The 25,776-nt window shown below is 48.5% G+C and overlaps 3 protein-coding genes across 3 annotated transcripts; all 3 read left to right on the top strand.

Moving 5' to 3' along the window:
• The first annotated feature begins 1,749 nt into the window (after positions 1–1,749).
• LOC140849140 (uncharacterized) lies at positions 1,750–4,064 on the top strand. The gene has a single exon (XM_073235587.1). The coding sequence runs from the start codon at positions 2,904–2,906 to the stop codon at positions 3,588–3,590; it is 687 nt and encodes a 228-aa protein (XP_073091688.1). The 5' UTR covers positions 1,750–2,903; the 3' UTR covers positions 3,591–4,064.
• Positions 4,065–6,628: 2,564 nt separating this feature from the next.
• On the top strand, positions 6,629–9,377 carry LOC140849138 (uncharacterized). Its single transcript, XM_073235585.1, has one exon. The coding sequence runs from the start codon at positions 8,217–8,219 to the stop codon at positions 8,901–8,903; it is 687 nt and encodes a 228-aa protein (XP_073091686.1). The 5' UTR covers positions 6,629–8,216; the 3' UTR covers positions 8,904–9,377.
• A 1,452-nt stretch (positions 9,378–10,829) lies between these two features.
• LOC140849139 (uncharacterized) lies at positions 10,830–14,700 on the top strand. Its single transcript, XM_073235586.1, has one exon. The coding sequence runs from the start codon at positions 13,540–13,542 to the stop codon at positions 14,224–14,226; it is 687 nt and encodes a 228-aa protein (XP_073091687.1). The 5' UTR covers positions 10,830–13,539; the 3' UTR covers positions 14,227–14,700.
• Positions 14,701–25,776: the final 11,076 nt, after the last annotated feature.

The following is a 25,776-nucleotide window of genomic DNA, read 5'->3' as shown; positions in this document are numbered from 1 at the left end:
ACCTTTAGTGCTTGGAGACATGTGCAAGGCAGGTCTATAGGTTCCCCTTTTGGAGACGAAGGTGTTAGGCACGAAGACCGATATAAGTGCGATGCAAAGAGGGGGACGCTCACCAAGAACTTAGGGGGTTGATCAGATAAAGCCAGAGAGCCAGAAAGGACTCACAGAGCTAACACCCCGTGGCAAAGTGAGTTCATGCCACGTGCTCTGAATCTGGGCTGACCTTGAGACTCGCTCTATCTAATGCAGCTGACATAGAGCTGAGACATGAGACAAGCATCACTGTTACCTCTTCCTGCCTGTGATGAGAAATGCTGAGATAAACAGGGCAGGAAGAACAGGAGGGGCGCCATCGTAGGCTAAGATTCCACTTCAAAAACCAGGGAGTTAGGAGGTGAGATTCCTAAGATGTTCTCTGGTAGTCAGAAATCTACCTATCCTAAGGCACGGCAAGCAGTCTTAGTTGATATATTCCCAGTCCTTGCGGGTCACCTAACGAGTATCTTGGAGAGGAACAGGATCAATAAATCCATTGTGTTAAGCTTAACATACAGAATTTCCTGGAGGACTGACCGTGGATGTGGACATAGTGTCCCTCACTGAAGATAGACGAGTTGAACCCTCACATCAAGCCTACACATCAACCCAACCCCCCCATCCGTTTACCTTTATCCTGTTCTTGAAAGCCTTGAGAGACAGAATCCGAAGCCCTTAAGAGTGCCGCCTCTCTGAGGCTGCCCGCACTCGCCTTTCTTCCAGTGTGTCCCTCTCTCTGTCCTACTCCAAGTAAGCAGGGAGGGGCTACGGAGAGCTGTGATTTGGGCTTGCGAATTCCCATCGCCTGGGTTGCCGAGACGCAACTGCAGCAATACGATCATACTCCGTAGTAGCCTGCCTGAAAATCTCCTTTCTTGATCTTTAGGACGTTCTCAGGACATAATCTCATTGAATGCAGGGCTCTCAGGCTCCCCCACGGGCAGAGACTTAGTTCCCTTGCCATGCAGACTCAAGCGGGCACTGGACGGCAGGTGAGTGTGGCTTTAGAAGTTGGCAAGGGATTATGCCCTGTGCCAAGCAGCGGTTCAATGAGCCTCCTTTTCCTCCCCCTTTTTTCCTTAATCTCGACCTTATTCAAGTAAACTTGCCTTCATCTCCCTCAACTCTGGCCCGTTCCTCACTTAGAGTGTACTCAAAGAAAACTTGCACACCGCTTCACTACCGTGTCTCTGCCCTTCAAGTCTTTGTTGCGGTGGGGACAAGAACAGAGGAGAACAACTCAACAGCCCTGCAAAGGTGCGGAAACGGAAGACGCTGATGTCATAGTTTGCTTCCTCCCAGAAGTTACTGTGGAGAAAAGGTTCAAGTGCATGTCATGGTCTGGGGAGTGTGGTCCATAGCGGTAGTGCAGTGGGGAAGTGAGAGCGGGAAGGGCGGTCATGAGCCAGCATCACAGTGGGCAGCTGACGCTTACACTGGAGGGATACTATGAGAAATGACGGAAGACACTCATTTGGGGATGATCCTAATTGAGGAACAAGGAAGCTGGAGTCTCTATAAGCCAACTCTAAAGAAGCACTGGAGGAGTGTTTTTCTCAGCGTGGCACACAGACAGAGCACGACTTTGTGCTGCTGGATGAAAAGAGCCCACAGGCACAGAGAAGTGGATCTGACAGACAGAAATTAGCCTGAACATACTGAGATCCAAGACATAGGTGTAGGGTATTAAAAACACCATCTGTAATCTAAGAGTTTCTCCACTCGGATCGAATATTTGCAACTTCAGTGTGGTGGACAGCCACAATTTTTTGAAGAAGGACGTGGAGGAGGAATATAAGGAGGAGGAGGAGGAGGAGGGAGACAAAACGTAGGGAAGGAGGAAGGAAGGAAGGGAGACAGACAGAAAGCTAAATAGAAAAAGAAACATAGAAAGAACAAGAGACATCAAAAGACAAGGAAAGGAGAGAGACAAAGGGAGAGAGACAGAGAGAGACAGAGAGAGAGACAGAGAGAGAGACAGAGACAGAGAGAGACAGAGACAGATAGAGAAGAAAGAAGACAGCACCATGGCGCAATGAACGTACTGTCAGTGACATGAGGTCACTTGAGGGTGCTTTCTCTCCATGTTTGGGCTAGAGTCTCCAATTCATCCTTGTCTGCCCAAACTTCAACTGCAAGTCTCACTTCCTGGGAAACCCCTTAGTTCTGGAAGCATTAGGACTGTTGTTCACCCAGGATTGAAAAAGACGCTTTCTTAGTGCCACTGTCCCACTGCTTCTGTCCAACTGCTTCGGTTCTGCCCTGCCATATGAAAGACGTTGTGCCAAACACCCTCTACCCAAGTGCCTCTGGTAGAACAGGGTACGCAGGTGGGGTGGATGCTACGGATAGATACGGGTAGTGGTCCTGAATCAGGCTTCTGTGGGGAAACAGACTTGGACTCGGGCGTGCATGCAGTTTGTGACTCTGAACATATCAGCATGGTGCCCCTCTGCAGGAACACGTCCCACTCTAAGTACAACCAAGGAAGAAATCTGGAGAGACAAGTGCTCTGACCCTCCGTCGGCCAGTGGGAACTGCATCACATGATCTGATTGTGATCATTACAGGAACGATGCTGATGAGGCGACCACCTTCCTTGATCCTGGAAAGAGTTGCTGTGAGTTATTCTCAATTAAGAAACACATGAAACACTTACTTGCTAAAAATTCATAAGAGGGAACAACTTCTTCCTCTTTCACAATTCCCTAGTGGCTACGGAAAACAATATAAACAACAACAAGCAAAGTCCTTGTCATTGGTCCAAATTTTGGGGGGTCTGGACTATAAAAAGCTCCAGAACACAAGGAGTCATCAGAATCCGAAAAACTCACCTGTGAGCAAGAGCCCCCCTCTATCGTAACACGATGTGCCAGTCGTGCTGCTCCCCTTGCTGCCAGCCCACCTGCTGCAGCACTCCCTGCTGCCAGCCCTCCTGCTGTGGGTCCATTGGCTGTGGACAGACCTGCTGTGGGTCCAGCTGCTGCCAGCCTTGCTGCCGCCCAACCTGCTGTCAAACCAGCTGCTGCAGGACCACCTGCTGCCGGCCGACTTGTGTGACCTCCTGCTGCCAGCCCACCTGCTGTGGGTCTAGTGGCTGTGGGTCCAGCTGCTGCCAGCCTTGCTGCCGCCCAACCTGCTGTCAAACCAGCTGCTGCAGGACCACCTGCTGCCGGCCGACTTGTGTGACCTCCTGCTGCCAGCCCACCTGCTGTGGGTCTAGTGGCTGTGGGTCCAGCTGCTGCCAGCCTTGCTGCCGCCCAACCTGCTGTCAAACCAGCTGCTGCAGGACCACCTGCTGCCGGCCGACTTGTGTGACCCCCTGCTGCCAGCCCTCCTGCTGTGGGCCTAGTGGCTGTGGACAGACCTGCTGTGGATCCACCTGCTGCCAGCCAGTGTGCTCTGGACCCGTGTACTGCCACAGAACCTGCTACCGGCCCACCTGCTGCAGCCTGCCTGGCTGCCTGCCACAGAGCTGTGGATCCAGCTGCTGCCAGCCTTGCTGCCGCCCGGTGTGCTGTCAGACCGCCTGCTGCCAGCCTTCCTGCTGCTGATTGCCCGACCAAGAACAGTCATCTGCCCACAACATTGACCTGCCATTTGCCAACAAATCCACTTACAAACGTACTGGAAGGCAGCACGCTCTCGCCAAAGTTGCTTTACTCATCTGCCTGTTTAGCGTGTGAACCAGCTTGAGGGAGTGTGGCGTGCTTCGCCCCGATTCTCTTGGTCCTTAGATCTTGTGAATCGTGTGGCAGCTTCGTGCATCCTCGACATGGAGTGTTGGTCTCTGCTCTGACTCTGCCGTCAAGATCTTCTTCCTCTCCTTCTAAGTGACTTGGGAAAACATATCCTTAGAGCTTTTACACACGTTTCTGCCACTGTTGAAAATCTCTCAGTCATGCTTTCTTTTCCCATGTACTCCCAGTTCTTGTATCCAGCTTTCTGCCTCTTATGATCTCTTGGAATTATCGCCCTAGATGTAGGGTGTGTCCCCCATTATTCTTAATAAATCCTGTACCATCATACATGCCACATTTTGTTTTGTCTTATTGTACAGCATTCCAGACATATGAACTTACATACATGTGCAACAGCATATGCATTGTGCATTCTGAGCCTCATACAGTCCCCATAAAAATTACTCTCTCCCTTTTCCATATGAGAAAATTTCACAGTGTCATGTTATGTAGCCGATATGGACAGATGGACAACCAAGGCTGTCCTCTGTTCAAGGGTACTTAAAGTTTATTGGTCAAGACAAGTCAGAACGAACCCTGGGACGGAGCATGAGCAAAACATTAACATGAGTTTCTTCTTGAACAACGGAAGTCCTATTCTCTTGTATACGCAGTGTCCAAAGTTCCTGCCCAACTGGTGTCTTACAGCTCAGGAACAGCAACTAATGTTGGACCAGTAGGAGCTCTTCTGCATTTGGGAGCTCTTCTGAATGCAGGGAGCCTTTCCTGGCCTCACGTGCTGTCCAGCCACTCCCTGAAATTCATCTGCACCAAACATTGGTAAGAATCCAGGTTCCTCATGACAAGGAGGCCATCTAATGACATGTGTTCTTGGGCATCATGCAAACCGTATTCTTGTATGGCCTCCTTGGGATGAGAACCTATAGACACCAAATGAGGAATTAAGTAATTTTCTGCCAGGCATATTATGCCCCCCAACTTTAAGGCCATTCTTCCACCTGATCAAAATGTTAGGAAGGAAATTCAGTACGGGCAAAGTTGGGGACTGAGAAGCTATGCAATGGGCGTGGATGACACTGAGTAATCCGTAACCTCTGAACCAGCTAAGGGGACAAAACGGCTTCCTGTGTTTTGTGAGGGACATCTGAGGCACTGGAGGGAAACGAAGTTATTAATCCAGCAGAATCTGAACGATGTGGGAAAGACGAAAGTGAGGAACCTGTGCATTCACAGGAGCCAGCAGAGAAGGCTGGCGCGTTGGGCCCTGAACTAACGATGCTGCCTGAGATTCAGGGAGGTAGGGTGTGATTCGGGCTCTGAAAGGAATAGAAGAGTTTGGGGCTTGGATCACCTCCTTGGGAGCAGGAGAGCTAACTCTGCTGAGTTAACCAGGTCAGTGCCCAGGACACGTGTCAGCTGGTGACACTGTGTGCATGGCATGTTCTGAAGAGAGTGCCCACACCGAGCTTGCTGGCTGCTGCTTCCTGCTGGGGGTCTGGGTGGACGCGAGGAGGAACTCACGTGTCCTGGGCTGCCTACTGCTGCTCGTATTGCCACTGGATGCTTCACACATGTTACCTTTAGTGCTTGGAGACATGTGCAAGGCAGGTCTATAGGTTCCCCTTTTGGAGACGAAGGTGTTAGGCACGAAGACCGATATAAGTGCGATGCAAAGAGGGGGACGCTCACCAAGAACTTAGGGGGTTGATCAGATAAAGCCAGAGAGCCAGAAAGGACTCACAGAGCTAACACCCCGTGGCAAAGTGAGTTCATGCCACGTGCTCTGAATCTGGGCTGACCTTGAGACTCGCTCTATCTAATGCAGCTGACATAGAGCTGAGACATGAGACAAGCATCACTGTTACCTCTTCCTGCCTGTGATGAGAAATGCTGAGATAAACAGGGCAGGAAGAACAGGAGGGGCGCCATCGTAGGCTAAGATTCCACTTCAAAAACCAGGGAGTTAGGAGGTGAGATTCCTAAGATGTTCTCTGGTAGTCAGAAATCTACCTATCCTAAGGCACGGCAAGCAGTCTTAGTTGATATATTCCCAGTCCTTGCGGGTCACCTAACGAGTATCTTGGAGAGGAACAGGATCAATAAATCCATTGTGTTAAGCTTAACATACAGAATTTCCTGGAGGACTGACCGTGGATGTGGACATAGTGTCCCTCACTGAAGATAGACGAGTTGAACCCTCACATCAAGCCTACACATCAACCCAACCCCCCCATCCGTTTACCTTTATCCTGTTCTTGAAAGCCTTGAGAGACAGAATCCGAAGCCCTTAAGAGTGCCGCCTCTCTGAGGCTGCCCGCACTCGCCTTTCTTCCAGTGTGTCCCTCTCTCTGTCCTACTCCAAGTAAGCAGGGAGGGGCTACGGAGAGCTGTGATTTGGGCTTGCGAATTCCCATCGCCTGGGTTGCCGAGACGCAACTGCAGCAATACGATCATACTCCGTAGTAGCCTGCCTGAAAATCTCCTTTCTTGATCTTTAGGACGTTCTCAGGACATAATCTCATTGAATGCAGGGCTCTCAGGCTCCCCCACGGGCAGAGACTTAGTTCCCTTGCCATGCAGACTCAAGCGGGCACTGGACGGCAGGTGAGTGTGGCTTTAGAAGTTGGCAAGGGATTATGCCCTGTGCCAAGCAGCGGTTCAATGAGCCTCCTTTTCCTCCCCCTTTTTTCCTTAATCTCGACCTTATTCAAGTAAACTTGCCTTCATCTCCCTCAACTCTGGCCCGTTCCTCACTTAGAGTGTACTCAAAGAAAACTTGCACACCGCTTCACTACCGTGTCTCTGCCCTTCAAGTCTTTGTTGCGGTGGGGACAAGAACAGAGGAGAACAACTCAACAGCCCTGCAAAGGTGCGGAAACGGAAGACGCTGATGTCATAGTTTGCTTCCTCCCAGAAGTTACTGTGGAGAAAAGGTTCAAGTGCATGTCATGGTCTGGGGAGTGTGGTCCATAGCGGTAGTGCAGTGGGGAAGTGAGAGCGGGAAGGGCGGTCATGAGCCAGCATCACAGTGGGCAGCTGACGCTTACACTGGAGGGATACTATGAGAAATGACGGAAGACACTCATTTGGGGATGATCCTAATTGAGGAACAAGGAAGCTGGAGTCTCTATAAGCCAACTCTAAAGAAGCACTGGAGGAGTGTTTTTCTCAGCGTGGCACACACACAGAGCACGACTTTGTGCTGTTGGATGAAAAGAGCCCACAGGCACAGAGAAGTGGATCTGACAGACAGAAATTAGCCTGAACATACTGAGATCCAAGACATAGGTGTAGGGTATTAAAAACACCATCTGTAATCTAAGAGTTTCTCCACTCGGATCGAATATTTGCAACTTCAGTGTGGTGGACAGCCACAATTTTTTGAAGAAGGACGTGGAGGAGGAATATAAGGAGGAGGAGGAGGAGGAGGGAGACAAAACGTAGGGAAGGAGGAAGGAAGGAAGGGAGACAGACAGAAAGCTAAATAGAAAAAGAAACATAGAAAGAACAAGAGACATCAAAAGACAAGGAAAGGAGAGAGACAAAGGGAGAGAGACAGAGAGAGACAGAGAGAGAGACAGAGAGAGAGACAGAGACAGAGAGAGACAGAGACAGATAGAGAAGAAAGAAGACAGCACCATGGCGCAATGAACGTACTGTCAGTGACATGAGGTCACTTGAGGGTGCTTTCTCTCCATGTTTGGGCTAGAGTCTCCAATTCATCCTTGTCTGCCCAAACTTCAACTGCAAGTCTCACTTCCTGGGAAACCCCTTAGTTCTGGAAGCATTAGGACTGTTGTTCACCCAGGATTGAAAAAGACGCTTTCTTAGTGCCACTGTCCCACTGCTTCTGTCCAACTGCTTCGGTTCTGCCCTGCCATATGAAAGACGTTGTGCCAAACACCCTCTACCCAAGTGCCTCTGGTAGAACAGGGTACGCAGGTGGGGTGGATGCTACGGATAGATACGGGTAGTGGTCCTGAATCAGGCTTCTGTGGGGAAACAGACTTGGACTCGGGCGTGCATGCAGTTTGTGACTCTGAACATATCAGCATGGTGCCCCTCTGCAGGAACACGTCCCACTCTAAGTACAACCAAGGAAGAAATCTGGAGAGACAAGTGCTCTGACCCTCCGTCGGCCAGTGGGAACTGCATCACATGATCTGATTGTGATCATTACAGGAACGATGCTGATGAGGCGACCACCTTCCTTGATCCTGGAAAGAGTTGCTGTGAGTTATTCTCAATTAAGAAACACATGAAACACTTACTTGCTAAAAATTCATAAGAGGGAACAACTTCTTCCTCTTTCACAATTCCCTAGTGGCTACGGAAAACAATATAAACAACAACAAGCAAAGTCCTTGTCATTGGTCCAAATTTTGGGGGGTCTGGACTATAAAAAGCTCCAGAACACAAGGAGTCATCAGAATCCGAAAAACTCACCTGTGAGCAAGAGCCCCCCTCTATCGTAACACGATGTGCCAGTCGTGCTGCTCCCCTTGCTGCCAGCCCACCTGCTGCAGCACTCCCTGCTGCCAGCCCTCCTGCTGTGGGTCCATTGGCTGTGGACAGACCTGCTGTGGGTCCAGCTGCTGCCAGCCTTGCTGCCGCCCAACCTGCTGTCAAACCAGCTGCTGCAGGACCACCTGCTGCCGGCCGACTTGTGTGACCTCCTGCTGCCAGCCCACCTGCTGTGGGTCTAGTGGCTGTGGGTCCAGCTGCTGCCAGCCTTGCTGCCGCCCAACCTGCTGTCAAACCAGCTGCTGCAGGACCACCTGCTGCCGGCCGACTTGTGTGACCTCCTGCTGCCAGCCCACCTGCTGTGGGTCTAGTGGCTGTGGGTCCAGCTGCTGCCAGCCTTGCTGCCGCCCAACCTGCTGTCAAACCAGCTGCTGCAGGACCACCTGCTGCCGGCCGACTTGTGTGACCCCCTGCTGCCAGCCCTCCTGCTGTGGGCCTAGTGGCTGTGGACAGACCTGCTGTGGATCCACCTGCTGCCAGCCAGTGTGCTCTGGACCCGTGTACTGCCACAGAACCTGCTACCGGCCCACCTGCTGCAGCCTGCCTGGCTGCCTGCCACAGAGCTGTGGATCCAGCTGCTGCCAGCCTTGCTGCCGCCCGGTGTGCTGTCAGACCGCCTGCTGCCAGCCTTCCTGCTGCTGATTGCCCGACCAAGAACAGTCATCTGCCCACAACATTGACCTGCCATTTGCCAACAAATCCACTTACAAACGTACTGGAAGGCAGCACGCTCTCGCCAAAGTTGCTTTACTCATCTGCCTGTTTAGCGTGTGAACCAGCTTGAGGGAGTGTGGCGTGCTTCGCCCCGATTCTCTTGGTCCTTAGATCTTGTGAATCGTGTGGCAGCTTCGTGCATCCTCGACATGGAGTGTTGGTCTCTGCTCTGACTCTGCCGTCAAGATCTTCTTCCTCTCCTTCTAAGTGACTTGGGAAAACATATCCTTAGAGCTTTTACACACGTTTCTGCCACTGTTGAAAATCTCTCAGTCATGCTTTCTTTTCCCATGTACTCCCAGTTCTTGTATCCAGCTTTCTGCCTCTTATGATCTCTTGGAATTATCGCCCTAGATGTAGGGTGTGTCCCCCATTATTCTTAATAAATCCTGTACCATCATACATGCCACATTTTGTTTTGTCTTATTGTACAGCATTCCAGACATATGAACTTACATACATGTGCAACAGCATATGCATTGTGCATTCTGAGCCTCATACAGTCCCCATAAAAATTACTCTCTCCCTTTTCCATATGAGAAAATTTCACAGTGTCATGTTATGTAGCCGATATGGACAGATGGACAACCAAGGCTGTCCTCTGTTCAAGGGTACTTAAAGTTTATTGGTCAAGACAAGTCAGAACGAACCCTGGGACGGAGCATGAGCAAAACATTAACATGAGTTTCTTCTTGAACAACGGAAGTCCTATTCTCTTGTATACGCAGATGATACCTGTGTCCAAAGTTCCTGCCCAACTGGTGTCTTACAGCTCAGGAACAGCAACTAATGTTGGACCAGTAGGAGCTCTTCTGCATTTGGGAGCTCTTCTGAATGCAGGGAGCCTTTCCTGGCCTCACGTGCTGTCCAGCCACTCCCTGAAATTCATCTGCACCAAACATTGGTAAGAATCCAGGTTCCTCATGACAAGGAGGCCATCTAATGACATGTGTTCTTGGGCATCATGCAAACCGTATTCTTGTATGGCCTCCTTGGGATGAGAACCTATAGACACCAAATGAGGAATTAAGTAATTTTCTGCCAGGCATATTATGCCCCCCAACTTTAAGGCCATTCTTCCACCTGATCAAAATGTTAGGAAGGAAATTCAGTACGGGCAAAGTTGGGGACTGAGAAGCTATGCAATGGGCGTGGATGACACTGAGTAATCCGTAACCTCTGAACCAGCTAAGGGGACAAAACGGCTTCCTGTGTTTTGTGAGGGACATCTGAGGCACTGGAGGGAAACGAAGTTATTAATCCAGCAGAATCTGAACGATGTGGGAAAGACGAAAGTGAGGAACCTGTGCATTCACAGGAGCCAGCAGAGAAGGCTGGCGCGTTGGGCCCTGAACTAACGATGCTGCCTGAGATTCAGGGAGGTAGGGTGTGATTCGGGCTCTGAAAGGAATAGAAGAGTTTGGGGCTTGGATCACCTCCTTGGGAGCAGGAGAGCTAACTCTGCTGAGTTAACCAGGTCAGTGCCCAGGACACGTGTCAGCTGGTGACACTGTGTGCATGGCATGTTCTGAAGAGAGTGCCCACACCGAGCTTGCTGGCTGCTGCTTCCTGCTGGGGGTCTGGGTGGACGCGAGGAGGAACTCACGTGTCCTGGGCTGCCTACTGCTGCTCGTATTGCCACTGGATGCTTCACACATGTTACCTTTAGTGCTTGGAGACATGTGCAAGGCAGGTCTATAGGTTCCCCTTTTGGAGACGAAGGTGTTAGGCACGAAGACCGATATAAGTGCGATGCAAAGAGGGGGACGCTCACCAAGAACTTAGGGGGTTGATCAGATAAAGCCAGAGAGCCAGAAAGGACTCACAGAGCTAACACCCCGTGGCAAAGTGAGTTCATGCCACGTGCTCTGAATCTGGGCTGACCTTGAGACTCGCTCTATCTAATGCAGCTGACATAGAGCTGAGACATGAGACAAGCATCACTGTTACCTCTTCCTGCCTGTGATGAGAAATGCTGAGATAAACAGGGCAGGAAGAACAGGAGGGGCGCCATCGTAGGCTAAGATTCCACTTCAAAAACCAGGGAGTTAGGAGGTGAGATTCCTAAGATGTTCTCTGGTAGTCAGAAATCTACCTATCCTAAGGCACGGCAAGCAGTCTTAGTTGATATATTCCCAGTCCTTGCGGGTCACCTAACGAGTATCTTGGAGAGGAACAGGATCAATAAATCCATTGTGTTAAGCTTAACATACAGAATTTCCTGGAGGACTGACCGTGGATGTGGACATAGTGTCCCTCACTGAAGATAGACGAGTTGAACCCTCACATCAAGCCTACACATCAACCCAACCCCCCCATCCGTTTACCTTTATCCTGTTCTTGAAAGCCTTGAGAGACAGAATCCGAAGCCCTTAAGAGTGCCGCCTCTCTGAGGCTGCCCGCACTCGCCTTTCTTCCAGTGTGTCCCTCTCTCTGTCCTACTCCAAGTAAGCAGGGAGGGGCTACGGAGAGCTGTGATTTGGGCTTGCGAATTCCCATCGCCTGGGTTGCCGAGACGCAACTGCAGCAATACGATCATACTCCGTAGTAGCCTGCCTGAAAATCTCCTTTCTTGATCTTTAGGACGTTCTCAGGACATAATCTCATTGAATGCAGGGCTCTCAGGCTCCCCCACGGGCAGAGACTTAGTTCCCTTGCCATGCAGACTCAAGCGGGCACTGGACGGCAGGTGAGTGTGGCTTTAGAAGTTGGCAAGGGATTATGCCCTGTGCCAAGCAGCGGTTCAATGAGCCTCCTTTTCCTCCCCCTTTTTTCCTTAATCTCGACCTTATTCAAGTAAACTTGCCTTCATCTCCCTCAACTCTGGCCCGTTCCTCACTTAGAGTGTACTCAAAGAAAACTTGCACACCGCTTCACTACCGTGTCTCTGCCCTTCAAGTCTTTGTTGCGGTGGGGACAAGAACAGAGGAGAACAACTCAACAGCCCTGCAAAGGTGTGGAAACGGAAGACGCTGATGTCATAGTTTGCTTCCTCCCAGAAGTTACTGTGGAGAAAAGGTTCAAGTGCATGTCATGGTCTGGGGAGTGTGGTCCATAGCGGTAGTGCAGTGGGGAAGTGAGAGCGGGAAGGGCGGTCATGAGCCAGCATCACAGTGGGCAGCTGACGCTTACACTGGAGGGATACTATGAGAAATGACGGAAGACACTCATTTGGGGATGATCCTAATTGAGGAACAAGGAAGCTGGAGTCTCTATAAGCCAACTCTAAAGAAGCACTGGAGGAGTGTTTTTCTCAGCGTGGCACACACACAGAGCACGACTTTGTGCTGTTGGATGAAAAGAGCCCACAGGCACAGAGAAGTGGATCTGACAGACAGAAATTAGCCTGAACATACTGAGATCCAAGACATAGGTGTAGGGTATTAAAAACACCATCTGTAATCTAAGAGTTTCTCCACTCGGATCGAATATTTGCAACTTCAGTGTGGTGGACAGCCACAATTTTTTGAAGAAGGACGTGGAGGAGGAATATAAGGAGGAGGAGGAGGAGGAGGGAGACAAAACGTAGGGAAGGAGGAAGGAAGGAAGGGAGACAGACAGAAAGCTAAATAGAAAAAGAAACATAGAAAGAACAAGAGACATCAAAAGACAAGGAAAGGAGAGAGACAAAGGGAGAGAGACAGAGAGAGACAGAGAGAGAGACAGAGAGAGAGACAGAGACAGAGAGAGACAGAGACAGATAGAGAAGAAAGAAGACAGCACCATGGCGCAATGAACGTACTGTCAGTGACATGAGGTCACTTGAGGGTGCTTTCTCTCCATGTTTGGGCTAGAGTCTCCAATTCATCCTTGTCTGCCCAAACTTCAACTGCAAGTCTCACTTCCTGGGAAACCCCTTAGTTCTGGAAGCATTAGGACTGTTGTTCACCCAGGATTGAAAAAGACGCTTTCTTAGTGCCACTGTCCCACTGCTTCTCTGCAACTGCTTCGGTTCTGCCCTGCCATATGAAAGACGTTGTGCCAAACACCCTCTACCCAAGTGCCTCTGGTAGAACAGGGTACGCAGGTGGGGTGGATGCTACGGATAGATACGGGTAGTGGTCCTGAATCAGGCTTCTGTGGGGAAACAGACTTGGACTCGGGCGTGCATGCAGTTTGTGACTCTGAACATATCAGCATGGTGCCCCTCTGCAGGAACACGTCCCACTCTAAGTACAACCAAGGAAGAAATCTGGAGAGACAAGTGCTCTGACCCTCCGTCGGCCAGTGGGAACTGCATCACATGATCTGATTGTGATCATTACAGGAACGATGCTGATGAGGCGACCACCTTCCTTGATCCTGGAAAGAGTTGCTGTGAGTTATTCTCAATTAAGAAACACATGAAACACTTACTTGCTAAAAATTCATAAGAGGGAACAACTTCTTCCTCTTTCACAATTCCCTAGTGGCTACGGAAAACAATATAAACAACAACAAGCAAAGTCCTTGTCATTGGTCCAAATTTTGGGGGGTCTGGACTATAAAAAGCTCCAGAACACAAGGAGTCATCAGAATCCGAAAAACTCACCTGTGAGCAAGAGCCCCCCTCTATCGTAACACGATGTGCCAGTCGTGCTGCTCCCCTTGCTGCCAGCCCACCTGCTGCAGCACTCCCTGCTGCCAGCCCTCCTGCTGTGGGTCCATTGGCTGTGGACAGACCTGCTGTGGGTCCAGCTGCTGCCAGCCTTGCTGCCGCCCAACCTGCTGTCAAACCAGCTGCTGCAGGACCACCTGCTGCCGGCCGACTTGTGTGACCTCCTGCTGCCAGCCCACCTGCTGTGGGTCTAGTGGCTGTGGGTCCAGCTGCTGCCAGCCTTGCTGCCGCCCAACCTGCTGTCAAACCAGCTGCTGCAGGACCACCTGCTGCCGGCCGACTTGTGTGACCTCCTGCTGCCAGCCCACCTGCTGTGGGTCTAGTGGCTGTGGGTCCAGCTGCTGCCAGCCTTGCTGCCGCCCAACCTGCTGTCAAACCAGCTGCTGCAGGACCACCTGCTGCCGGCCGACTTGTGTGACCCCCTGCTGCCAGCCCTCCTGCTGTGGGCCTAGTGGCTGTGGACAGACCTGCTGTGGATCCACCTGCTGCCAGCCAGTGTGCTCTGGACCCGTGTACTGCCACAGAACCTGCTACCGGCCCACCTGCTGCAGCCTGCCTGGCTGCCTGCCACAGAGCTGTGGATCCAGCTGCTGCCAGCCTTGCTGCCGCCCGGTGTGCTGTCAGACCGCCTGCTGCCAGCCTTCCTGCTGCTGATTGCCCGACCAAGAACAGTCATCTGCCCACAACATTGACCTGCCATTTGCCAACAAATCCACTTACAAACGTACTGGAAGGCAGCACGCTCTCGCCAAAGTTGCTTTACTCATCTGCCTGTTTAGCGTGTGAACCAGCTTGAGGGAGTGTGGCGTGCTTCGCCCCGATTCTCTTGGTCCTTAGATCTTGTGAATCGTGTGGCAGCTTCGTGCATCCTCGACATGGAGTGTTGGTCTCTGCTCTGACTCTGCCGTCAAGATCTTCTTCCTCTCCTTCTAAGTGACTTGGGAAAACATATCCTTAGAGCTTTTACACACGTTTCTGCCACTGTTGAAAATCTCTCAGTCATGCTTTCTTTTCCCATGTACTCCCAGTTCTTGTATCCAGCTTTCTGCCTCTTATGATCTCTTGGAATTATCGCCCTAGATGTAGGGTGTGTCCCCCATTATTCTTAATAAATCCTGTACCATCATACATGCCACATTTTGTTTTGTCTTATTGTACAGCATTCCAGACATATGAACTTACATACATGTGCAACAGCATATGCATTGTGCATTCTGAGCCTCATACAGTCCCCATAAAAATTACTCTCTCCCTTTTCCATATGAGAAAATTTCACAGTGTCATGTTATGTAGCCGATATGGACAGATGGACAACCAAGGCTGTCCTCTGTTCAAGGGTACTTAATGTTTATTGGTCAAGACAAGTCAGAACGAACCCTGGGACGGAGCATGAGCAAAACATTAACATGAGTTTCTTCTTGAACAACGGAAGTCCTATTCTCTTGTATACGCAGTGTCCAAAGTTCCTGCCCAACTGGTGTCTTACAGCTCAGGAACAGCAACTAATGTTGGACCAGTAGGAGCTCTTCTGCATTTGGGAGCTCTTCTGAATGCAGGGAGCCTTTCCTGGCCTCAGGTGCTGTCCAGCCACTCCCTGAAATTCATCTGCACCAAACATTGGTAAGAATCCAGGTTCCTCATGACAAGGAGGCCATCTAATGACATGTGTTCTTGGGCATCATGCAAACCGTATTCTTGTATGGCCTCCTTGGGATGAGAACCTATAGACACCAAAGGAGGAATTAAGTAATTTTCTGCCAGGCATATTATGCCCCCCAACTTTAAGGCCATTCTTCCACCTGATCAAAATGTTAGGAAGGAAATTCAGTACGGGCAAAGTTGGGGACTGAGAAGCTATGCAATGGGCGTGGATGACACTGAGTAATCCGTAACCTCTGAACCAGCTAAGGGGACAAAACGGCTTCCTGTGTTTTGTGAGGGACATCTGAGGCACTGGAGGGAAACGAAGTTATTAATCCAGCAGAATCTGAACGATGTGGGAAAGACGAAAGTGAGGAACCTGTGCATTCACAGGAGCCAGCAGAGAAGGCTGGCGCGTTGGGCCCTGAACTAACGATGCTGCCTGAGATTCAGGGAGGTAGGGTGTGATTCGGGCTCTGAAAGGAATAGAAGAGTTTGGGGCTTGGATCACCTCCTTGGGAGCAGGAGAGCTAACTCTGCTGAGTTAACCAGGTCAGTGCCCAGGACACGTGTCAGCTGGTGACACTGTGTGCATGGCATGTTCTGAAGAGAGTGCCCACACCGAGCTTGCTGGCTGCTGCTTCCTGCTGGGGGTCTGGGTGGACGCGAGGAGGAACTCACGTGTCCTGGGCTGCCTACTGCTGCTCGTATTGCCACTGGATGCTTCACACATGTTACCTTTAGTGCTTGGAGACATGTGCAAGGCAGGTCTATAGGTTCCCCTTTTGGAGACGAAGGTGTTAGGCACGAAGACCGATATAAGTGCGATGCAAAGAGGGGGACGCTCACCAAGAACTTAGGGGGTTGATCAGATAAAGCCAGAGAGCCAGAAAGGACTCACAGAGCTAACGCCCCGTGGCAAAGTGAGTTCATGCCACGTGCTCTGAATCTGGGCTGACCTTGAGACTCGCTCTATCTAATGCAGCTGACATAGAGCTGAGACATGAGACAAGCATCACTGTTACCTCTTCCTGCCTGTGATGAGAAATGCTGAGATAAACAGGGCAGGAAGAACAGGAGGGGCGCCATCGTAGGCTAAGATTCCACTTCAAAAACCAGGGAGTTAGGAGGTGAGATTCCTAAGATGTTCTCTGGTAGTCAGAAATCTACCTATCCTAAGGCACGGCAAGCAGTCTTAGTTGATATATTCCCAGTCCTTGCGGGTCACCTAACGAGTATCTTGGAGAGGAACAGGATCAATAAATCCATTGTGTTAAGCTTAACATACAGAATTTCCTGGAGGACTGACCGTGGATGTGGACATAGTGTCCCTCACTGAAGATAGACGAGTTGAACCCTCACATCAAGCCTACACATCAACCCAACCCCCCCATCCGTTTACCTTTATCCTGTTCTTGAAAGCCTTGAGAGACAGAATCCGAAGCCCTTAAGAGTGCCGCCTCTCTGAGGCTGCCCGCACTCGCCTTTCTTCCAGTGTGTCCCTCTCTCTGTCCTACTCCAAGTAAGCAGGGAGGGGCTACGGAGAGCTGTGATTTGGGCTTGCGAATTCCCATCGCCTGGGTTGCCGAGACGCAACTGCAGCAATACGATCATACTCCGTAGTAGCCTGCCTGAAAATCTCCTTTCTTGATCTTTAGGACGTTCTCAGGACATAATCTCATTGAATGCAGGGCTCTCAGGCTCCCCCACGGGCAGAGACTTAGTTCCCTTGCCATGCAGACTCAAGCGGGCACTGGACGGCAGGTGAGTGTGGCTTTAGAAGTTGGCAAGGGATTATGCCCTGTGCCAAGCAGCGGTTCAATGAGCCTCCTTTTCCTCCCCCTTTTTTCCTTAATCTCGACCTTATTCAAGTAAACTTGCCTTCATCTCCCTCAACTCTGGCCCGTTCCTCACTTAGAGTGTACTCAAAGAAAACTTGCACACCGCTTCACTACCGTGTCTCTGCCCTTCAAGTCTTTGTTGCGGTGGGGACAAGAACAGAGGAGAACAACTCAACAGCCCTGCAAAGGTGTGGAAACGGAAGACGCTGATGTCATAGTTTGCTTCCTCCCAGAAGTTACTGTGGAGAAAAGGTTCAAGTGCATGTCATGGTCTGGGGAGTGTGGTCCATAGCGGTAGTGCAGTGGGGAAGTGAGAGCGGGAAGGGCGGTCATGAGCCAGCATCACAGTGGGCAGCTGACGCTTACACTGGAGGGATACTATGAGAAATGACGGAAGACACTCATTTGGGGATGATCCTAATTGAGGAACAAGGAAGCTGGAGTCTCTATAAGCCAACTCTAAAGAAGCACTGGAGGAGTGTTTTTCTCAGCGTGGCACACACACAGAGCACGACTTTGTGCTGTTGGATGAAAAGAGCCCACAGGCACAGAGAAGTGGATCTGACAGACAGAAATTAGCCTGAACATACTGAGATCCAAGACATAGGTGTAGGGTATTAAAAACACCATCTGTAATCTAAGAGTTTCTCCACTCGGATCGAATATTTGCAACTTCAGTGTGGTGGACAGCCACAATTTTTTGAAGAAGGACGTGGAGGAGGAATATAAGGAGGAGGAGGAGGAGGAGGGAGACAAAACGTAGGGAAGGAGGAAGGAAGGAAGGGAGACAGACAGAAAGCTAAATAGAAAAAGAAACATAGAAAGAACAAGAGACATCAAAAGACAAGGAAAGGAGAGAGACAAAGGGAGAGAGACAGAGAGAGACAGAGAGAGAGACAGAGAGAGAGACAGAGACAGAGAGAGACAGAGACAGATAGAGAAGAAAGAAGACAGCACCATGGCGCAATGAACGTACTGTCAGTGATATGAGGTCACTTGAGGGTGCTTTCTCTCCATGTTTGGGCTAGAGTCTCCAATTCATCCTTGTCTGCCCAAACTTCAACTGCAAGTCTCACTTCCTGGGAAACCCCTTAGTTCTGGAAGCATTAGGACTGTTGTTCACCCAGGATTGAAAAAGACGCTTTCTTAGTGCCACTGTCCCACTGCTTCTCTGCAACTGCTTCGGTTCTGCCCTGCCATATGAAAGACGTTGTGCCAAACACCCTCTACCCAAGTGCCTCTGGTAGAACAGGGTACGCAGGTGGGGTGGATGCTACGGATAGATACGGGTAGTGGTCCTGAATCAGGCTTCTGTGGGGAAACAGACTTGGACTCGGGCGTGCATGCAGTTTGTGACTCTGAACATATCAGCATGGTGCCCCTCTGCAGGAACACGTCCCACTCTAAGTACAACCAAGGAAGAAATCTGGAGAGACAAGTGCTCTGACCCTCCGTCGGCCAGTGGGAACTGCATCACATGATCTGATTGTGATCATTACAGGAACGATGCTGATGAGGCGACCACCTTCCTTGATCCTGGAAAGAGTTGCTGTGAGTTATTCTCAATTAAGAAACACATGAAACACTTACTTGCTAAAAATTCATAAGAGGGAACAACTTCTTCCTCTTTCACAATTCCCTAGTGGCTACGGAAAACAATATAAACAACAACAAGCAAAGTCCTTGTCATTGGTCCAAATTTTGGGGGGTCTGGACTATAAAAAGCTCCAGAACACAAGGAGTCATCAGAATCCGAAAAACTCACCTGTGAGCAAGAGCCCCCCTCTATCGTAACACGATGTGCCAGTCGTGCTGCTCCCCTTGCTGCCAGCCCACCTGCTGCAGCACTCCCTGCTGCCAGCCCTCCTGCTGTGGGTCCATTGGCTGTGGACAGACCTGCTGTGGGTCCAGCTGCTGCCAGCCTTGCTGCCGCCCAACCTGCTGTCAAACCAGCTGCTGCAGGACCACCTGCTGCCGGCCGACTTGTGTGACCCCCTGCTGCCAGCCCTCCTGCTGTGGGTCTAGTGGCTGTGGACAGACCTGCTGTGGATCCACCTGCTGCCAGCCAGTGTGCTCTGGACCCGTGTACTGCCACAGAACCTGCTACCGGCCCACCTGCTGCAGCCTGCCTGGCTGCCTGCCACAGAGCTGTGGATCCAGCTGCTGCCAGCCTTGCTGCCGCCCGGTGTCCTGTCAGACCGCCTGCTGCCAGCCTTCCTGCTGCTGATTGCCCGACCAAGAACAGTCATCTGCCCACAACATTGACCTGCCATTTGCCAACAAATCCACTTACAAACGTACTGGAAGGCAGCACGCTCTCGCCAAAGTTGCTTTACTCATCTGCCTGTTTAGCGTGTGAACCAGCTTGAGGGAGTGTGGCGTGCTTCGCCCCGATTCTCTTGGTCCTTAGATCTTGTGAATCGTGTGGCAGCTTCGTGCATCCTCGACATGGAGTGTTGGTCTCTGCTCTGACTCTGCCGTCAAGATCTTCTTCCTCTCCTTCTAAGTGACTTGGGAAAACTTATCCTTAGAGCTTTTACACACGTTTCTACCACTGTTGAAAATCTCTCAGTCATGCTTTCTTTTTCCATGTACTCCCAGTTCTTGTATCCAGCTTTCTGCCTCTTATGATCTCTTGGAATTATCGCCCTAGATGTAGGGTGTGTCCCCCATTATTCTTAATAAATACAGCATTCCAGACATATGAACTTACATACATGTGCAACAGCATATGCATTGTGCATTCTGAGCCTCATACAGTCCCCATAAAATTACTCTCTCCCTTTTCCATATGAGAAAATTTCACAGTGTCATGTTATGTAGCTGATATGGACAGATGGACAACCAAGGCTGTCCTCTGTTCAAGGGTACTTAAAGTTTATTGGTCAAGACAAGTCAGAACGAACCCTGGGACTGAGCATGAGCAAAACATTAACATGAGTTTCTTCTTGAACAACGGAAGTCCTATTCTCTTGTATACGCAGATGATACCTGTGTCCAATGTTCCGGCCCAATTGGTGTCTTACAGCTCAGGAACAGCAACTAATGTTGGACCAGTAGGAGCTCTTCTGCATTTGGGAGCTCTTCTGAATGCAGGGATCCTTTCCTGGCCTCACGTGCTGTCCAGCCACTCCCTGAAATTCATCTGCACCAAACATTGGTAAGAATCCAGGTTCCTCATGACAAGGAGGCCATCTAATGACATGTGTTCTTGGGCATCATGCAAACCGTATTCTTGTATGGCCTCCTTGGGATGAGAACCTATAGACACCAAAGGAGGAATTAAGTAATTTTCTGCCAGGCATATTATGCTCCCCAAATTTAAGGCCATTCTTCCACGTGACCAAAATGTTAGGAAGGAAATTCAGTACGGGCAAAGTTGGGGACTGAGAAGCTATGCAATGGGCGTGGATGACACTGAGTAATCTGTAACCTCTGAACGAGCTAAGGGGACAAAACAGCTTCCTGTGTTTTGTGAGGGACATCTGAGGCACTGGAGGGAAATGAAGTTAATAATCCAGCGGAATCTGAACGATGTGGGAAAGACTAAAGTGAGGAACCTGTGCATTCACAGGAGCCAGCAGAGAAGGCTGGCGCGTTGGGCCCTGAACTGATGATGCTGCCTGAGATTCAGGGAGGTAGGGTGTGATTCGGGCTCTGAAAGGAATAGAAGAGTTTGGGGCTTGGATCACCTCCTTGGGAGCAGTAGAGCTAACTCTGCTGAGTTAACCAGGTCAGTGCCCAGGACACGTGTCAGCTGGTGACACTGTGTGCATGGCATGTTCTGAAGAGAGTGCCCACACCGAGCTTGCTGGCTGCTGCTTCCTGCTGGGGGTCTGAGTGGACGCGAGGAGGAACTCACGTGTCCTGGGCTGCCTACTGCTGCTCGTATTGCCACTGGATGCTTCACACACGTTACGTTTATTGCTTGGAGACATGTGCAAGGCAGGTCTATAGGTTCCCCTTTTGGAGACGAAGGTGTTAGGCCGGAAGACCGATATAAGTGCGATGCAAAGAGGGGGGCGCTCACCAAGAACTCAGGGGCTTAGTCATATAAATACAGAGAGCCAGAAGGACTCACAGAGACAATGCCCTTTGGCAATGTGAGTTCCTGCCATGTGGTCTGAATCTGGGCTGACCTTGAGACTCGCTCTATCTAATGCAGCTGACATAGAGCTGAGACATGAGACAAGCATCATTGTTACCTTTTCCTGCCTGTGATGAGAAATGCTGAGATAAACAGAGCTGGAAGAAGAGGAGGGGTGCCATCGTAGGCTAAGATTCCATTTTAAAAATCAGGGAGTTAGGAGGTGAGATTCCTAAAATGTTCTCTGGTAGTCAGACATCTACCTATCTTAAGGCACGGCAAGCAGTCTTAGTTGATATATTCCCAGTCTTTGTGGGTCTCCTAACGAGTATCTTGGAGAGGAACAGGATCAATAAATCCATGTGTTTAGCTTAACATACGGAATTTCCTGGAGGAGTTACAATGGATAAGGACATAGTGTCCCTCACTGAAGATAGACAACTTGAAACCACACATCAAGCCTACCTCCACCCAACCCCCGTATCTTTTCTACTGTCTTCCCTTCCAACAATGAAGTTACTGAAGTTAAAATTGGGATTAATAGATGCACAGTCTTTTAGCGAGTTTAGTAAAGAAATGGATAGTACACACTACCAGCATCTTACAAAATTGTCACACAGAAAAGAAGCGTTTATAATGGGGTGCAGATGGGAACTAGTTGCTCTATAGATCTTTTCTTACATTTCCTTCTGGAAGTGTTGTAGTTTTAACTTGACAGGTACTTCTACAATCCATTGTAAATCTGTTTTTGTGTATTGTGTTAAGTATGGCTGAAGAATAACTTTTTTTGCGAGTGCATGCTTAATTCTTCCCGTATCTTGTGTTCAAAAAGAGCATACTTTGTCTGCACACTAATTTGGCAAGTTCTTCAAAAACCAATGCATAATGTATTTGGGAATCTATTTCTGGACCCAGTTTTGTTCCATTGATCTGTACCTTCATCATTTCCCCAGTAACCTCCAAAACAGAGCTTTGTTTTTGAAGTCAGAATGTACTTTGCTGTTTATGGAATTTCATGTAAGTAACTTTACCTCAGCACTGATTTCCTTTGCTTCAATGCAGGGGCAATACTGCCCACTTTCCAGAATTGTATGAAAATGAGAAATAAAAAGATTAAAGCATGTAGCTGACCCTCAGTAAATGGTGGGAATTTTTCCCATCCATTTCCATGCTAGAAAGTATAGTAATCTGGCAAAGGATTCCAGACAAATCTTCTAGGATGATCACACTGTGTTATATCTAGTGTGTTAATGAATCCAAAGCACTTTTATATCTCTTAAGAAGGTGGGCATAATAAAACTTCCTATTCTTCTCCCAGAGTTGTATTAGCTCTTGTACTGCTGGGTACTTCAGCCATTTTTTTTATTATTCAGTTTTTCATCCAAAGATCCAGGTTGGCCCTTTGGGAACTAATCAATACCCAGATTGACTTTGAATAGTGCATCCTTTCTACTTCTTTTTCTCTTTTTCCTGAAAACTGTGATTTTTGTTTCCTTTAGCTCATGTGCCTTCATCTCACAGGACACAGCCAAGTTGTTCTTTTTCCTTTTATGGCCCAAAGATTATGACTGGATCAAAGGGTTGTATGTCCATTTCATAGTTTTCTCAACTTTCAGGACTCTAAAAATTTATCTTCCCTTAATAATATCCAGGTTAAGAGACCAAATTGCCTTAAAGCTTGGGAGTCCAGGAAATATAATCTGAGCTTGTGTGCTTTTTCAAGTGTGATTCTTTATCCCAATCTCTGTTGAGATGAATGAAATAATACCAGGATGCCAATTCCATGACATCAAAGAACAGTTTCTTCTAGACAAGGGTAGGGACACTTTCCCTCTGCCATTACCAGTGTTATTTCTACTTGCAGAAATATGTAAATAAAAGTACCCTTGATCTGGAATCAAAGCACCTGTGCATAGGACCTGCTCCTGTCAATTACTAGCTATTTGGTGAATCATTATCTGATCACTAAAATGAGAATAATAATGGAATGATAATCTTTGCTCTGTCTAACTTGTAGGGCTACTGTGAGCCTGGAATGAAATAATAAATATAAAATGAAACTCAAAAGTAAGGCTTCATAAAAGAAGTACAGTAAACAAACAAACACATACCATTGGATGCAAAGATGTACAGATTTTATTAGGAAAGAACAGGTAGGAAGACAATTCAAAGTGACCTGAAGAGTTTAGTAACCTGGCAGAAGTTACTAAATATAATGCAAATATCTAAAAAGATATTTTAGTACTGATCACTGTGGAGAGCTAACTGTATAGTCATAAGAACTTAAGTGCCAGAGAGGCAAAAGGTGATGATTACTTTTTCAAGGCTGAGATGGTGAATCCATGGCCAAGTTAGATGGAGCTGAGAAGCATCTGGTACAACGATCAAGAAGAAATGAAGAAAAATAAATATAGGGTGAAGTGAACTGCATCCCTTCAGTAGACTCACAAGCATGGTAGAAACAGATGACAACAAAACTCAACGTCAGCATGTTCTTTCTTGGCAAAGCTTAGGGAGCAAGTTTCCTGCAGGAACAGTAACTTTAGCAAAATGGTCTAGGAAATATGTCTTGGGTGGGTGGTGGGTCAGTGGCAAATGGATCATCAGCAGGAAGGCTGGCAGCAGCTAGGCACACAGCAAGGGCTGCAGCAACAGCTGGGCTGGCAGCAGGTGGTCCTACAGCAGACAGGGTGGCTGCAAGCCTGGCAGCAGCTGGACCCACTGCCGGTTTGTCCACAGCCAATGGACCCACAGCAGGAGGGCTGGCAGCAGGTGGCCACACAAGTAGGTTGGCAGCAGGTGGTCCTGCAGCAGGTAGGGGAGCAGCATGAGTGGGTCATGTTGCCAGGGACGGAGGGTGGGCTTTTGAACAGGGACAAATTTCTTGTAATCTGAAATTATCTTTTTCACCAGACCTTTAATACACTGATCCCCAAATTTGGGACCAGTGAACAGAATTTTCCTGGTTATTATTATATGACATTTTTTCATGACCCATGGAGAATTGCCCAAGGAGGAAGAGTTCCTTAAATATTATGAATCTTCTGAAAATAAAGGATAGGATTGTCCCACTAGTTAAGTGATAAACCATAATAATTTATTTCCAGGGATGGGAGAGTCAAACATCAATAGCATCATTTAACTATGAATCATTTTCCAAGACAGAGTACATCCTCTGGTCACCTGACAGTTCAAGGTTATTTGGAGAAGAGATCAGAGCTTTTGTTATCACCTACCTTTTTTCCCTTGCCTCTACTTTTATATTGAGATATTCCTCTGCAGACAGATGAAACATAAATGAGGAATTCAAACCATATTTTAACACATTTTGAATTAAAAGTGTATTTTAACAAGGTTTTCATCTGGGCTACACAAAATTCAAGAACAAATACATCTATTATTTGCAAGCAACTCCACTTGAGTATCTTGTGTCCTTCTTTAGGGGACTGAAATCTACTGTAATTGACATTAACTTTTTCTAGGCTGAGCTCCAAATCTGTGGACAGACCTGATAACAAATCTGCCCTGGGGACACTATATTTACATTTAGTGGTGGAGAAGGAAAGGTTTCAAAGCAGTTAAACTGACAACTAAATAGTTTGCTCTGAATTGCAGTTTAAAAATACAAATACAACTAAGTATATTAAATGCAGGAACAAAAGGGACAATGACTCCATCCTGTATATCGGCAGAGCAAAGCAGAGTAACATTTTAGATGCTCTATATTTTACATGCATGACATTTTAGATGCTTAGCAATTTCCACATTTGTAACCTTTTGAAAGAAAAAGCCTCTTTCTTGCATGGCAACAAGGTGGCTCCTGATAGCAGCTTCATTTGTTCTGACTTAACTGTGAGCATAGTTTGCTGGTGACTCTGCTACTGAGGCATCCTGATCTTGGCTGCAAAGGTGGATAAACCCCTTTTGCAGATCCAGCATAAGGAAACAGTGTTACTGAATCATCCTGTCAAATAATCTGTGGCTACTCATTGAGTCAGAATGGAGTCACAGCAGAAATGGGGTGGGGAAGTTATTATTTACTTCTGTGTCTCTGTCCTGAGAATGGCTCTGGCTGAAGAGTGGGAATCGATACATGAATAAAGAACTCTTAAGTTTATTAGCTTGAAAACTTGGACCAATAGTAATTTGTAATAGGACTGGATAATTGGGGTGTGGCTTTGGAAAAATAACAGAATAACTAATTCTATTTTGGACAAGGTAAATTTGAAGCCACATGTCTTAAACCAGTTTTACTTCTTAGCTTCTTCATAAGTTACAAATGTGTTGTGCTGGCACCAAGCCACTTTGCTATAGTGGACTGAGGTCTGATATTTCATGCATTAGTATAGCCATGTTTGTGTCCATTTAAAGTACTGTCCAAATAGAAGAAACTGGGGCTGCATGTCTCTTTCAGACACAAGAAGATAAATGGAGGGTCAAAGAGTTGGCTTGAACTATGCTCAGAGTATCAATGACACTTGGGCAAGTATAAAAGGGAGAAGAGGAGATGATGCTGAAACAAAAAAGAAAGGCAAGTGATGCTTTTAGAGATGAAGCAATGAAAATTACATAAATATGCATTTTAAATACCAAAGCTAACTGCATCGAAATGCTACAATCAGAATGTCTGATCAT

Source organism: Manis javanica, chromosome 4, assembly GCF_040802235.1.
Source record: "Manis javanica isolate MJ-LG chromosome 4, MJ_LKY, whole genome shotgun sequence".
In the NCBI taxonomy this organism is placed as follows: Eukaryota; Metazoa; Chordata; class Mammalia; order Pholidota; family Manidae; genus Manis; species Manis javanica.
Note: the sequence above shows the minus strand (reverse complement) of the source record. Positions and strands in the feature narration are given on the sequence as shown.

What these genes read in the sequence shown, in the direction of transcription:
- LOC140849140 (XM_073235587.1), top strand. Translation starts at nt 2,904, where the DNA reads ATGTGCCAGTCGTGCTGCTCCCCTTGCTGCCAGCCCACCTGCTGCAGC.
- LOC140849138 (XM_073235585.1), top strand. Translation starts at nt 8,217, where the DNA reads ATGTGCCAGTCGTGCTGCTCCCCTTGCTGCCAGCCCACCTGCTGCAGC.
- LOC140849139 (XM_073235586.1), top strand. Translation starts at nt 13,540, where the DNA reads ATGTGCCAGTCGTGCTGCTCCCCTTGCTGCCAGCCCACCTGCTGCAGC.